Genomic DNA, 16,253 nt, shown 5'->3' on the forward strand with positions numbered 1-16,253 from the left:
AAAGAATGACTTTTCATCCTGTTTTTAAATAAATCAGTCCGAATGTGTGATTGTCACAATAGCACCTTGAAGAGCAAGTGAAATTACAGTGCATGTGATTCAAACTTGGTTTCCTTTCCTCCTTTCCTTTGGATGAGGGTTTCAGTTCCCAAGTGACTGTGGCTTAGACAAGATCCAGAAGAATTAGAAAGGACATTCATTCATGGCCACCCTGCTTATCACTCAAAAAGGGATAGATACAGCCCAACTTTTCTCATGACAGCATACCAAGTCCTACCTTTTATTCTGACCTGTCATTTTTCTTAGAAAAGAATATTCTTTGCATCAGTGCTGTAGCCCAGGTGAGAAACACTGTTTCTTCAGACATGCAAGACTGTAAATGTCTCGCATGTGTCTGTTGTCTTGCCTTTTTTAGTACACAGTAAATAATGACAAGTAATATTGTCTTGAATCAGCAGAGGGAGCAAGCAAAGTTTGACTTTTTTCCATGAATGATGCTTTGCTTACATGTTTATGTAAAAGACTTAGCATGGGGGAAAATATTTTCTTAGGATAACTATTTCATGTAAAATCAGCTTATTTTTACATAAGCAATAAATGTGCATAGTTAATAATGATGCATTTTATGATCTTTGATTTATAACACTTCATTGTGTTCTATTTTGGAATTTCTTATAAATGAATGGAAAAAAAATCAAGATCCTAAACATGCCTTTATTTTGCATTTTGAATCCTTACCCATTTTGGTTTTTTGTTGTTGTTGTTGTTTTGTTTTTTGGTGTTTTTTGGAGGTATTAGGGATTGAACATAGGATCGTACACATAAGCAAGCACTCAAGTCACTTAGCTACATTCCTAAATCCATCACTCCCCCCACCCCCTGTCAGTGCTGGGGATTGAACCCAGGGCCTTGTGCTTGACAGGCAAGCACTCTACAAACTGAGGTATATCCCCAGCTCCCACAACTTTTTTTGAGACAGAATCTTGGTAAGTTGTTGAGGCTGGCTTTGAATTTGTAAGCCTCTTACCTCAGCCTCCCAAGTCACTGGGTGGAATTGTAGGCAAATACCACTGCTCCTGGCATTGTTTTCTTTAGTATACTTTGTCTATTTCTTTTTCAGTCTTTTTGTTTTTGTGGTGCTAGGCATTGAATCCAGAGCCTCATGCTTGCTAAGTGTAGCTCTACCACTGAGCTCCCCAAGGTCCTGTAAATCTGATTGATTGATTGATTGGTAACTGGGGTTGAACCCAGAGTCACTCTATGACTGAGCTACATCCCCAGTTCTTTTTATTTCAAAACAGATCTCACTATGTTGTTGAGGCTGCCTTGAACTTGTAATCCTGCTTCAGTCTCCCAAGTTGCTGGGGTATAGGTGTGTACCACCATGCCCTACACTATATTGTCTTTTAAACCATACCTCCCCCCCATCCCTCTCTTTTTCTCTCTTAATTTCACCAAAATCAAAATGTCCTTAATTAGAAAACATTTTTCCATTTGAGTTCAAAATAATCAGCTACCTGGAAACGGCCAATGATAACCAAGAAACTGGAAAATTTTGCTTCTAGACATAGGTTCTGACTCATTGGGAGAAAATAGCGTGATTCTTACTTTTGTGAATGTGCGTCTCTGAAAACTGTCATCTTGTTACTTTGCCAAGTAACTGCTTGGGAGGCAGAGAGGGGAGGATCTCTTGAGCCTAGGAATTACAGACTAGCCTGTGCAACTTAGATCCTGACTCAGAAATAAACAAAACAAAACAAAAAAAAGTTCATGGAACACAGTATTCTTTCCTTATTTCTTAAATTTTTCATCAATATAATATTTTAAAATGTCTCTACCTGCCCCTCAAACCTCTAAGGATCTGTTGTGTTATCATTTGGTATTTTCCACTGAGCAACAGGACTTATTTCAAAATAATTTGTAGTGTAGGAACCAATTTTCAAATAAAAATTCACATGGAGCAATCCTTGTTTTAAGTAGGCAGTATCTTTGTAATTGTAGTAAAATATAACTAATGTGGTTTCTTATAACTCGAATGTAATTGGAATAAATTTGTTTACCAAATTTTCTCAGTGGTACATAAATTCACAATTTAGGTGAAATAGTTTTTTTTTTTTTTTTGGAGGATTTCTGTTTTTGTTCTAAAATGGTTTTTTTTTTTTTTTTTTTTTTTTTTTTTTTTGGGTGCTGGGGATCGAACCTAGGGCCTTCTGCTTGCAAGGCAAGCACTCTACCGACTGAGCTATCTCCCCAGCCCCCTAAAATGCTTTTTTATGTTTGGTTACATACACTTTTTCCAAGCAGTATGTGCACATGTCTGGAGAAGCTTATAGGTCCTATCAGGAGAACTTACAGAAATCCAGAATCCACATGTAGCAGCGAGTCCAGAGAGCTATACTATTAAATTTATGAAGAATGCTGAAATTTTTAACTTCCTTGAGAGTTTTTATTTTATTTTATTTTATTTATTTATTTTTTCACTGCAACTGATTTTTTTTTTATTGTAAACAAATGGGGTACATGTTGTTTCTCTGTTTGTACATGGCGTAAAGGCATACCATTTGTGTAATCATAAATTTACATAGGGTAATGTTGTTTGATTCATTCTGTTATTTTTTCCCTTCCCCCCACCCCTCCCACCCCTCTTTTCCCTCTATACAGTCCTTCCTTCCTCCATTCTTGCCCCCCTCCCCAACCCTAACTCTAACCCTAACACTAACCCCTCCCACTCCCCATTATTAGAGTTGTTATTTTAGATGAAAACTTAGTGGGAAATCTCCACATGAAAATTGACTCCAGGTTTACACTAGCAAGGATTGACACAGTATTTCTCCACTATTTTTCCAAATGTGCAATCTATAACACTGCCATGTTTTGCATGTTAATGAAAAGGTCTATGCAGTAATTCTGCAAAGCAGTAGAAATCCGTACTTTCTGTGGGACTCCTCAGTGTTCCATAGAGCGTTGTGAGTCATTCAGAGGGGAGAACTCAATGCTCTCCTTTTCTCTTAACCTGTTTCTCTAACAAGAAGGGTAGTGCTTGCATCTTCTTGTCTCCAGAGAAGTAGAGCAAGTCCTCCAATTATTAATATTGTCATACTAGGACTTCCTTTAATTTGGGAAGTTGCCTGATAGCATTAATTAGTGTTAGTATATTTTGCAATTGTAATTATAAGATGAAGGCAGGCTAGAGGAAGCAACGCCCCCACCTCCACCCCCGCCCCAGTTTTTCTTGTAGTACTGGGGATTGAGTTCAGGGTCTCATGCAGGCTGGCAAGCACTGTACTCTGAGAGTTACATCCCCAGCTCAGGAAGGTTGTTTTTAAGAATTCATATTAAGTATGCTGATGTGGTAGCATCCTTCCCCCAAATGTTCACATAGCTTCCCTTGTTCTATAAAGAGATTTTTTTTTGCCCCACCCCCAACCCCCTGCCCCGGGCTGGGGAATGAACCCTGGGCCTCTAGCACACTAGGCAAGAACTGTACCACTGAGCTACATCCCCAGCCCTCTTCAAATAATTTTGTGTGACATAATGACATTTTGGGACACAATGTATATTATAGCTTTAGATGATATCCATAGGATCATGGGAAAATACACATTAGGAAGAAATAATTGGATCGTCAAACAGAAGGAAGCTTGAATTGCAGAACTTATTTCAAAGGAAGTCATTTCTCAAGGAAATGGATTTTTAACTTTGTGTTTAACAAAGTTTTTATCTAAATATGCAGAGGGAACATTAAGGACTGCAGTGGAAGAAGTCTTAGACAAGTTCATAATATAGTCACTCATGTGTTTCATTCAGCAGTTTCTTAACATGCACTCATTGTACCTTACTGAAGGGGCCTTGGCAGTGGTTCCAAGTGATTCAAATCTTTACAGCCGTGATGTTCTCTGTGGAAAAGCCCCTCTTGTGTTCTGTTCTTTTCAGCTTCATTTCCTCTCCCATCCCACTGTTTCTTTGTCTTTTCAGGCAACCTGGGAAGGGTTTCTCCCCCAGTTCAAGCAATGTCTCTGTTCACTTACCTGATTGGTACAGTCTCTCTAGTACTCAGGCACCTTTGAACTCAGCGTTTTGTTTTCTTCATTTCGGCCCTAACGCTTTTGTTCCTTTGTAGTGTGGACAGTTTTTTGCACTTCTGTAGCTTTTGAGTAGAACTTATTTAATTGGCACCTTTCATAGATGAAGCTAATGTACTGGCACTGGAAAAGCAGAAACAAAGATATTATATACCATGAGGATCAAGAAGAGCCTGAGCAACTTAGTGAGACCCTCTCTTTTAAAAAATGTAGATAAGAACCTAAAATAATGACTAATTGAACATAAAGATTAGATTGTATTACTGATAGTCATTTTGTGTGTGGTGCTGGGCATTGAACCCAGGGCCTTGTGCATTTGAGGCAAGCACTCTACCAACTGAGCTATCCCAACCCAATATAGTCATTTTGATGAAGTAATTTATGTTAATAAAATTTTGTTTGAATTCTATTTTTCTATTGCCTGACTCTTCAAAACATTGTTTGAAGTCTATTTTTCTACTGCCTAATTTTATGTTACAACAGCTTTGAGATAATGTAAGATAGATTGCCCCCCTTTCATTGTGTAGGGAATGAACCCAACTTCACACATTCTAGGCAAGCACTCTTTTTTTTTTTTTTGTACGGAAATTGAACCCAGGGTTCTTTAGCCACTGAGCCACATCCTCAGCACAAAAACTGATTCATTTTTAATGTGCATTGGTTTTTAGTGTATTGAGTTGTGCCTATGCTTTTAGAATAATTTTACAATCTAACTTTTAGATAATTAACAGTCTATTTTAGAATATTCCATCATCCCACAAAGAATTTTGTGCCCAGAAGGAAATCTCACTTGTGGGACTGGGGTTATTGCGCAGTTGGAAGGCCCTGGGTTTGATCCCCAGCTCCATTACAAAAGAAAAATAAAAGAAAATCTCAATTGACATCCTATTACATTCTTCACTGTCCCCTTCACCCATGCCTAAACAACTACCATTTTATCTTCTATTTCTATAGATGTGACTGTTCTGGACATTTCATTTATTTGAACCATATTATATATGGTCTTTTCCAGCTTTTTTCATTCACCCTAATATTTGTGAGATTCATTTGTGTTGTATCATGTATCAATATTTCATCCCTTTTTATAACTCAATATTTCATTTCTTTAAAGTGCTGGGAATTGAACCCAGGTCCTTGCATGTGCCAGGCAAGCATTCTGCCACTAAGCCACATCCCCTACTCGTAAATAGTATTCCAGTGATGAGTTATTCCATGTTTAGTTTGTCCATATGTCCTTTTAGTGACTGAACATGCACATCCAAATTTCTCTGTGGTCACAGGTTTCTGGTTTTCCAGGATATACAAATAGATTTGGTGACCCATTTATTAACTCCATTTAACTTTCAGAAAGTGCCAAATTCTTTTCCCAGCCAACATCACCATTTTACATTGCTGCCTACAACATGAGAGTTATGACTTCTTTTCATCCCTTCTGCTTTCTTTGAATTATCAATTTGCATTTATTAAAATATGTATATATATATTTATGATGATATTCTATTCAAGAAAGATGCAATGAAATGAGCAGTTATTCATTGAGAGAGAAAAGGTTGAAGCCAATTTTATAGATGCAGAATTATGGTTTTCATTTTCATTTTCTTAAATGACTTGATTTCAAGCATCTTTTTGTGTTCTTTTTAAGCATTCAAAGATCATCTCAGGAGAACTGTTCAAATTCTTTGCACTTTTTAAAACCAGATATTTTAAAAAAGATGTCGATTTTGTATTTTAATGATTGGAATTGGGAATTGAGCCCAGGGTATCAAGCTACATTGCCAGTCCTCTATTCATTTATTTGTTTTTTGAGTTAGAGTCTCACTAAGTTGTTCATGCTGGCCTCAAACTTGTGATCCTCCTGTTTGAATCTCTTGAGTCACTGGGATTATAGGTGTGCACCACCATGTCTGGCAGGATTTTTTTGGTTGCAGAATTTCTTCATGTATTTTAAGTACAAAATGTTACAAGATAGGATTTACAAATATTTTCTCTCAGGGTGTAATTGCCTTTTCGTTTTATTGTTTGTCTTAAAACACAAGTTTTGGGCTGGGAATAAAGCTTAGTAGTAGAGCACTTACCTAGCATAGTCAAGACCCTGGATTCAATCCCAGCTCTGAAAAAAAAAAAAAAAAAAAGTTTAATAAAGATTATTTCTGCCTATCACACTTTTGGTGTCATATCTAATCCTGAGACAAAATTTTAATATGTTTTCTTGGAAGCATTTTATAATTCTTATATTTAGCTCTGTGGTTCTATTAAATTTTTTGTGTCAGGTAAATTCACTTTTTGTGGATATTTCATTGTTTTATCTCCATTTATTGAAATGAACTTTATGGTTTTGTTTTTCTTTGGTTCTGGGAATTAAACCCAGGACCTAGTGCTTAGCACATGCTAAGTACTCTCCCTACCACTGATGTACAAGCCCAGCCTGAGCACTACTTATTAAAAAGAATATTCTTTTCACATGAATTATGTTGGAATGCTTATCCAAAATCAATTGACCAAAAGATAAGGGTTTCTGTTCTCTAAATTCTATTCCCTTGATATATACCTCTATCTTTACACTAGTACCGCAATGTCTTGATTATTGTAGCTTTGTAGTAAGATTTAAGTTTAGGAAATGTTTAGTCTTATTTTTGGTATATTTCAAGAGAGTTTTCTATTCTGTCTTCTGCAGTTTCATATGTATATTTAAACTTTGTATCAAAATTTTCAAAATAAAAAAGCCAGTTGCAAATTTTTTTCTTTTTGGTTTTTCCTGTGTGCGGGGACAGGTGCTGCTGGGAATCAAACCCAGGGCTTCATGCATGATATGTAAGCACTCCAGCCAGTTGTAATTTTAATAATTACTGCATAAATCTGTAGTCCAGTTTGGAGAATGGGGCCATTTTAACAATATCAAGTCTTCTGTTTATGAACATGGACTTTTTTTTAACTCTTATTTTCATTAATTTTTTTTTGACGGTGATAAAATTTTTTCTTTTCACACAAGAATATGGGGTAATGTCTATCTCACAATCTACTGTAACATGTACTTTTTAAAAAGCAATACTTTGTAAACTTTAGTGTACAAGTTTTGCACTTTTAAGTTTTTCTCCAGGTATATTGTTGTTGATGTGGTTGTGGAATTATTTTCTTATTTACAGTTTTTATTGTAGTGTTGTATAGAAATGCAGTTGAGGGCTGGGGAGATAGCTCAGCTGGTAGAGTGCTTGCCTTGCAAGCACAAGGCCCTGAGTTCGATCCCCAGTACCGCCAAAAAAAAAAAAAGAAAGAAAGAAATGCAATTGACCTATATTTGTATTGATCTTGTATGTTTTTAACTTACTGAAACGGTTATTATAGTAATATTTTAGTAAATTCCTTTTGGTTTCCTATATGCAAGTTCATATTTGTCTCTAGTTACTTTTATTCTGTAAATTTCTCATTTTTGCTGGCACTTTTATTTCAGTAATTCAGAAAAATACTTGGAATTTAGGATTTAAGTTGATGAAAAATTCTTGGTCCCTATCAGGTAGATATATTGCTCACTTAATTTTCTTTATGATTCCTTATATACAGCAGGTAATCTTCATTGTGAAAAATAAGTGTAGGAATTCAAGTTGTATTTAAGCTTCATCAGAGTAAGTGGTATTTTAGAAGCTGAATATAATTGTCTTTTGTAACCTTAAATCTCTGGTTGGATAACTTTTATCTTTTGTTTTTATCTTGATATATTCTGAGGGTACTAGAGACCCTGAGCTTATAGATCTGTAGGCAAAAGTAATAGAATAAGCCAGGACAATGCCATAAAAATTAATCAACTGTAGCTGGATATGGCGGCACATGCCTATAATCCCAGTGGCTCACGAGGCTGAGACTGGAGGATCACAAGTTCAAAGCCAGCCTCAGCAATTTAGTGAGGACCTAAGTAACTCAGTGAGACCCTGTCTCTAAATAAAGTATAAAGAAGGACTGGGAATGTGGCTCAGTGGTTAAGCATCCCTGGGTTCAATCCCCAGTACCCAAAAATAAAAAAATTTGTATGCTGAGGAAATGACCTGATTTCATATCTTATATGGAAAAGTCTGAGTAAGTAGTAATGAACTATGTGGATATGTCTTACTGATTTTTGTGTATTAGACTCAGTAAATCAGGTATTTGACATGAGCAAATATGATTTTTGAATGGTAGTGGTTGTATAACAGGAAAATGTCAAATTAGTAGTTGAGAAATCAGGTGGTTCTTCTAGTTTGGGAAAGAGCTAATTGATTGTGTTCAGTTAGGAAATTACTTTTGTTTTGTTTTGTTTTGTCCTTTTCTGGCACTGGGTATTGAACCAAGAACTTTGCTCATGTTAGTCAAGTACTGTACCGCTGAACTACATCACCAGCCCATGACTTAATTTCTATTTCCACCACTGTAAAAATGAGACGGTATGGCTGAATGATTGCCAGAGTCCTATGCTGACCCCAAATTAAGCATTCCCTCTGCTTCAGGCCTCGTGGGTGCACATACATTGACTTGGAATCTCTAAACAGTAATTTTCAGACTTGGTTTCCATTGGGATTGCCTTAAAATATATTGATACACTAATGTCTGGCCTCTCTTCAGTTTATGATTCTTAATTTGGTGGGGTAGGCTCTTGGCTCTTATAGAGAGGTATAAAAATCTCCTTAAGTGATTCTAATTTGCAGATAAAGTTGAAGGCCACTGCCTCAGACTTAAAAGGTTTAGCACAGCTTTGATGTCAAGTAATATTTTTGGGTTTCTATTATTTTAAAAATGATGAAATAGACATGGTAACGAATAGGAGGCGTGAAATGGCATGCTATTTAATGGAGTAATTTGATATGTTAAATCATTGTTTCTGAAAAACTATTGTGTAAAACTACAAAGATGTTAATCATTCCCATTTAGCAGGTGGGAAAGTTGAATTTAGAAAAATTGAGCTTCTCACGTTTACTGTGCTTATATGAGTTCAGAGGCACATTCATATTAACTCATTAGTTCAAATTATGTAGGATAGATATCTGCAAAGATTTTTAGTGCCTCCCATTTTGTGTTTTTCTTTGAAATGGGACAATGACTAGTTAGGAAGAGGAACAGGAGGTAATAATCTAAAGTTGGGAGTCTATGTTACTCCCTAAACCAATGACTTGTGAAAAAAAAAAGTCCCTATGTGTATTTCAAATTACGATTATCCATCTGTCCACCAGTTGTGGTAGAAAGCAGATCAAGTGGGGGGCAGCATAAAGTTAATTGGCGAAAGAAACATGGTAATCACTGGGGTTGCCACATGAAGTTAGGAGTTCACTTAGCTTGTGCTCCTTAGAGGTACTTGCTGCAGATCACAACAGGAGGACCCATTAATGAATCTTCTCATGTTAATGGTGACCAATTCAGTTTGTTATGTATTGCTTCCAATTCCTCCCATCTCCCATCTTTAAAAATCCCGTTGAAAGAAATAATAGATGCTGTCCTCCTTTGCTTTGCTGTATTATTGTTTTGCTGCATATTTGCTTGTGCATATGTAGGTAGAACAGTCCATTCTTTGGATACTTTTGGTCTCTGGTTATGGTTCCTTTTAGTCCTTTGTAGTCATGCCTTAGTATCCCTGATAACTAGCCAGTTAATCATCAATGAGCTGGGCTTTGGAAGTGGTGCTTTGTGGTTGAGTGACTGTGAAGGCTTAATACTCTCCTTCCTCTCCTTTTAAGAATCTGAGATTTGGGAAAGCCTTGCATTTAACTCTGCATTAACCTCACTGCCTTTCCACTCTTGGCTTTGGTGGAAATGTGAGATAGAACTGCTGTGGTGCTCTTACCTGTCTTAGGAAAGATAACTCTGAGAAGCATAAGAAGGATCGCGCCTTAAAGTCCATTTCCTTAAGTAACTAATGTTTTTAGAGTAAATATTCAACATTGTGTGTTCCTGTTGGTTCACTGTGCTTTCTCTTCCTTTAGCCCCCCAGGTTCGCCTAATAGTCTTGGCTACTTCCCTACAGCTGCTAATCTTAGCGGTGTCCCTCCGCAGCCTGGCACGGTGGTCAGAATGCAGGGCCTGGCCTACAATACTGGAGTTAAGGAAATTCTTAACTTCTTCCAAGGTTATCAGGTCAGTAGCTTGAAGAAGAAAAATCCTCAGCACCCTTATTATTTAAGTTTGCTTTGTCTAAAGAATGCAGCCAGGAAAGAAACAGATTCTCTGAAACTCTTGTGTATATATGTGTTAATGGATTTGCTTATGAAAGCAAATAGATCCAGAGTCAATGTCTAGGGACTGAGTTCAAATTCATCCTCTTGACAAGATTAGGGCTTTTCTGTGTTGTCTTAATTCTTTCCATTTAATCTGTTGGATTTTTTATTTTGTTTTGTTTTTTAAAGACCTGTTCCTACTTTGAGAAACTCTTCAGGGAACAGAGCAGTACAGGTGTTTTTATGAAGGGTTGGACTGGTCAAGGGCATTTTCTGCAAATCAGGTGTCAAATCCTTGATTTAAAAAAAAAAAAAAAAAAAAGCAGTTGGGCTGGGAATATAGCTCAGTGGTAGAGTACTCGTCTTTTTCAAAAGTGCTGGTTCAATCCCTAGCACTTTCGAAAATAGAAAAAAAAAAAAGAAAAAAAGCACTTACACATGGAGTTTAATGTTAACTGTTTTAAAGTGATCAGAGTCTGGTACGTAACCTGAGGGGAAAAAAATAAGACCAGTATTTCCTAACCTACTGGAGACCCTCAGTGGGTCTTTAGAATGAATTCTGGGGTACTCAAATCTTTCATCGAATGATCTGCTATTAATTCTAGTGAGGCTGACATTTGCTCTGTCAGACTTTTTCTACCGCTGCCTGTGTCCATCAGCTATTCTCTGGCTTAAGCTAAAGAATGAGGTACTTTGGGCAAGAGCTCTTAACAGTGAACAAAACCTGCTCATTCTCAGCTCATCTGGATAGATTCTACCTTTCCTTTCTCAAATCACTGAATCACCTAAAGCTTGAATCCCCTTTCCTGCAGTGTCTAAAAATAAATAACTGTACTAGCAAAAATTGTCTTTTCTTCCTGGAGCCAAACTTAGTTGTATTCTTCTAAGTTGAAAAACTGTTATATGCAGAGTAGTTTAAAATGGCCCTGGAGCATTTGCAGCACAGCACAGAAGGGCTGTGTGTCTGCAGAGTCTGTTTCACCCTTAGGTTGGGTTGTAAGTTGGGATCCATGAGTCACAGAGGATTGACTGAGCTATAATGACTGATAATGCTACGTGCCTCAAACCTACCATGTCACCACAATTGTCTTAAGGGCTTTTAACATGTCAGAGAATATCCTTTGCAAATAAAGAAAATCCATGACTGATAACAAAAAGCTGAATGAAGATGGACAAAAGTTATCTTGTTACTGCCTGGCTTGGCACGTTCTTACCTAGAAGAAGTAAGATTCTGATTCATATTCTAAAAGTAAGGTTTTTTTCAGAGGTCAGTAGATACTTTATTCTTCTCTAAAAAAAATTATGATGCTTTTGGAGGGTGTGAAAGGGGTAATAAAGTTACTTTTAAAACTTATATATGATTCATTAGATTATAAAATTTTATCGTGAATTTATTGACTAGATTGTTTACGCTCATAGAGGAATCATTTTGATTTTTGTATTTTATTCTCCTATTATAAAAAGTCCAATGAATTTTCAAGTTCAGTGGTCAGCTGGATTAACTTCTTTTTAGTTTGTGTTGACTTAATTTATGTTCACCCTGAATAAAATTAAGCAGTCTTGCACATAAATTAATAATGAGATTAAGCAAAATTGTTCTTAGGAAAAGTGTTGTGCCTGGTATTTGTGGGTATTTATTTTACCACAAATATATAATGGGGATTATTTCTATATTTATGAAGAATATGTGCTTCAAAAAGGAGCTAAAATAACTTCAGTCTATAGCAGTTATTCTTGGTTATTCTTAAAAAACTTGGGGAAGAGTTTTTTGGTATAATCAAAGCACACAGAGCATGCAAAATTATTTCTAAGATACTTGACTTTCAGTTTTGAAGTGGTTGGCATTTGTAAACTGGATCAATAAATTAAAATTACATTGGCACCTCAATTATCCAATTCAATATGTTAAATTATTCCAATATGTTAAATTACTGAAGACAGCTTCAGTAATTTAAGCTTTGAGGCTTGCATTTAAAATGTTTATACGTAATCCAATTTCATATCATTTCCCCATAAAAACTTTTTTTTTTTTACCGTGGATAGAACTCAGGGGTGCTTAACTCCTAAGCCACATCCCCACCCCTTTTATGTTTTGAGACAGGGTCTCTCTAAGTTACTTAAAGCCTCACTAAGTTGCTAAGGCTGCCCCTCCCAAGTTGCTGGGATTACAGGCAGGTACTGCTGCACCTATCTGAAGCTCGCATTTTATACTCTTTAAGAGTCTGTGTCTTCTGCCTTCTTATTTGTTGTTTCCTATTCTTGTTATTCAGGTGACAGCCAGGCTGTATGGGATTCCAGATTTATTTGATTTGTCACAAGATAGTAGAATTAGCAGATGGCTTCTTAAGAAAAAAACTGTTAACTTAGATGTAATCTGTGTTTATCTTTATAGTACGCTTATCACTAGTGCTGGTTTAATGGGAGATTTTAATTTTATTTTTGGTTATGACTAATTTTAAGTATTTCATGATAATTGAATTTATATACATTAGCAAATGCCAAGGAAATAATTGATTGACTAAATGAAATTTCATTGATGGTCTCTGATTCCGTCATTTAAAAGAAGGTAGAACTTGATGTAATAATGGCATATATCATTTTATAAATACATTATCATTCAAGATAATTTTGGAACATCTTTTCCCCCAACATTGAGCAAAATATCTTCCATAATTCCATCCCAGCTTTGTGTTTTTCACACTTCATTTGGATCAGTAGTACAAAGCCAGAAAGAGCAAGGATTTACAAATGGGAAGGAGTTCTGATGGCTAAAGAATTCTATTGGAGGGTTGGGGATAGAGCTCAGTTGGTAGAGTGCTTGCCTTGCAAGCACAAGGCCCTGGGTTCAAATCCCCAGCACTACCCCCCCCCCCCCAAAAAAAAAAAAGATAATTCTATTGGAATGGTTCTCCTGTCATGTCTGCTGCCTTGTAAAGTTAAGCCACCTGAGTTAGGTTCATTTTGATAAACAACAGAATTTCTGAAGACGAAATATCTTGAGGGGCTGGAGTTGTGGCTCAATGGTAGAGCGCTTGCCTAACACTTGTGAGACACTGGGTTTGATTCTCAGCACCACATATAAATAAATAAAGGTCCATTGACAAGTTAAAAACATGTTTTTAAAAAAATCTTCAAAGTATTTGTTAATGAGGGTGTCCATTCTGATCAATATCATCAGCGCATATGTGTTTAGTGGATGGACCTCTTGTTTGGAAAATGACTCTCAAGTGTCTCTGTATAATTCCTTTCACTTTTTTCTTTTGCTCTTTGCATTCCCTTTGCTATCAATGGCTTTGCATTCTCAATCCATTCTGGTTTTTGTTTCTTCACAAAGTAATGACTTTAATCAATGGCTCTAAATCACTACTAAGATTTTTTTTTAGTTGGTGCTCAACTAAGAATAAGATTGATATTTTAATGATATTCAATACTTTTAAATTCATTGGGTTACTGGGAGATATTGAGTACTGGGCTTATTGTAAAATGCCTTGCAAATTATTGGTGCTTAATTATATGATATCCAATCATACCTAAAGCATCATAGAAGTCACTGATCACAAAATCTGAAGGTTTGGTCTCTTGAATTATTATGGTCTGGTGTTTTAATTTTTGTTGGTTTGTTTTAATTCATGTGTTCAATATAACTTCACTCCTAGAAGGAATTTTGATAGTATTTTTTTTTTTTTGTTTAGTGAAAAATGATCTCGAATTATCATTTACATGTGTGGATGGGATGGTACCAGTGTTTACTTGTTTGCTACAGTCTAAATGTTCTATACTTTGGTTGGTAGATATATTTGGTTGAAATAATAACCATCCATAGTGACGGCATGTCCATCTTTTGATCTTTTTTGTTTTAACTTGCATTTTAGTATGCAACCGAGGATGGACTTGTACACACAAATGACCAGGCCAGGACTCTACCCAAAGAATGGGTTTGTATTTAAGGGTCCCAGCAGTTAGACCATCCTCAGAAAAGAAGGTAAGGCTTTTTGACACACAAGCTAAATTATAAAGGACCAAAGAGAGAGGCCAGGGATCTGAAGATGTTTTAGAAGTCGAAAGAGAGAGTCCTTCTTTTCTTTAATGCTTAAATGAGTGTCAGAAAACTAGAAGGAATGGAGACAGGGATTAATTTTGTCATCTGAGAAGAAAGTAAACAATATTTATGAGTGAGAGTTGAATATTATTTGGGGGCAGGGAAGCCCTTTTTTAAAGTATACAGGATTGAGAATATAGCTCAGTTGATAGAGCGCCTGCCTTGCAATCACAAGACCCGGGGTTCAATCCGCAGCATCCTCCAAAAAAACAGCTGGGCATGATGGGACACACCTATACTCCCAGCTTCTCAGGAGGCTGAGACAGAAGCATCCCTTGAGCCCTGGTGAGTTTGAGATCAGAGTAGACAACATAATGAGACCCTGTCTCAAAAAAAAAAAAAAAGGGCTTATTTTCCAAAACGATTGGAAAGGTTTTCATTTTATGTCTTTTTTTCTCTCTTCCAACTCTTATTCTACAGGGAATGGGGCTAGGGATGTAGCTCAGTGGTTTGCTTGCCTAGTATGCACAAGGCCCGGGCTTCAACCCCCAACACTGCAAAAGTACAGGGCTGGAATCCTGATTAAGGTTAAAATAATTTTTTGGTGGCTTTTTTCCTCCCGTAATTTACAACTTCTTCCTAAAGGAAGCTGGCATTCTGTGCAGACTTTCCAAGGGATGGAGTTGTAGGGCTATGTTTAAGAATAACTATGGCTTTTTTCTTCATTTTTGATTGTTGGATTTGCTGAAGTTGGTGTAGTAGCATGTCATTTACTAATTTTGTTGACATTTTAATAGTCAACACCTGGTGAACTTGAATCATATGGGTTCTTAGTAGGAAATGGGTTTGCTGATAATCTATTGACCTTGAGAATTTACAGCTTAGACTCTCATGAGCTGTGGAAACCCTAGTTTTGGGTGAAGATTTTTAGATCTGCCATTTTCAGTGAGGTTTTAGGGTGTCGTGGTCCTACCAAGGAGTATCTTATAGAGACACTTCGCAGTGGGGGTAGGGTCTCCTGTAGCCTTGGTCACAGGGGTGAGATCTCATTATTCTAGTAACTGTTACCCTTTTCAGTGCCTACTCTGGAATACTTTGTTCCTCCAAGTGTTCATGAAGGACCCCAGGGTCACTTCATAAGCTCTTGATAATACCCAAAGGGCCCTCCTGGGAAGGAGACTTGATTTCTGGCTGGAAGAAGTGCCTCCTCAGGTGACCAGAGACGCTTTTTGTTTTGTTTTCTCTTACTGTTCAGTTTCAGGTTCTTACTCCTGAGATCTCAGAGGCGGCAGCAGCCTCTAAATTTCAATCTGTCAACAGTGCTTAGCTATAGCTGCATTTTGTGCGTGTGTAGAAATGAGTCTATTTTAGAAGTGACATATTCCTGCTCTGTAAAATGGGCAGAAAAAAAATCACTGCTATGGATGTGACTTAATATAATTTTCTGTGAGAATTGGGTAGATTAATTTAAACAACTTTTGCAAACTTTATATGCTTATTTTGTAATATTGGGAACTGAACTCAGTGCCTTGTGCTTGCTAGGCAAGCAGTCTACCTCTGAGCTACATCCCCAGCCCTAAGTTTTATAAACTATAAACTTCTATGTTAAATAATTTTTGTTGCTGAGATGACAAAAACCTTAGTTAAAAAAAAAAAAAAAAACAAGTTTTGTGTGCATTTACTATTACCTGAGTTGCAGGCATTATTCAGATTTTATCAGTTTTCTCTACAGTGATGTCCTTTCTCCATTTCATGATCCAACCCGGGATTCCCATTGCATTTAGTTGTCCCATCTCCTTAGTGCCCTCTGGTCTGTGATAGTTCGTTACTCTTTCCTCACTTTTTTGTGACCTTTCCAATTTGGAGGTGTTTTATGGGCTTTCAGTTTGAATCTGTTGTCTTTCTTGTGACAAGGCTGGGTTAATAGGAGTGAGGAAAGATAGTCCTAGAGGTGAAGTG

At 36.7% G+C, this 16,253-nt stretch overlaps 1 protein-coding gene across 5 annotated transcripts in view; it reads left to right on the forward strand.

Moving 5' to 3' along the window:
• Positions 1-16,253, forward strand: part of ESRP1 (epithelial splicing regulatory protein 1) — a 58,681-nt gene that overhangs the window by 37,161 nt on the left and 5,267 nt on the right. For 2 of the 5 annotated variants that reach the window (XM_079133997.1, XM_079133996.1), the window contains exons 14-15: positions 10,025-10,175; positions 14,128-14,237. The exons of 1 other annotated variant lie outside the window; for it this stretch is intronic. In XM_079133997.1, the coding sequence (XP_078990123.1) occupies positions 10,025-10,175; positions 14,128-14,202 (226 nt within the window). In that variant the 3' untranslated portion in view covers positions 14,203-14,237. The remainder of the gene's footprint in view (positions 1-10,024; positions 10,176-14,127; positions 14,238-16,253) is intronic. 2 more of the 5 variants (XM_079133999.1, XM_079133998.1) reach the window with 2 other exon arrangements.

This window comes from Sciurus vulgaris, assembly GCF_902686455.1.
Source record: "Sciurus vulgaris genome assembly, chromosome: 1".
Taxonomy (NCBI): Eukaryota; Metazoa; Chordata; class Mammalia; order Rodentia; family Sciuridae; genus Sciurus; species Sciurus vulgaris.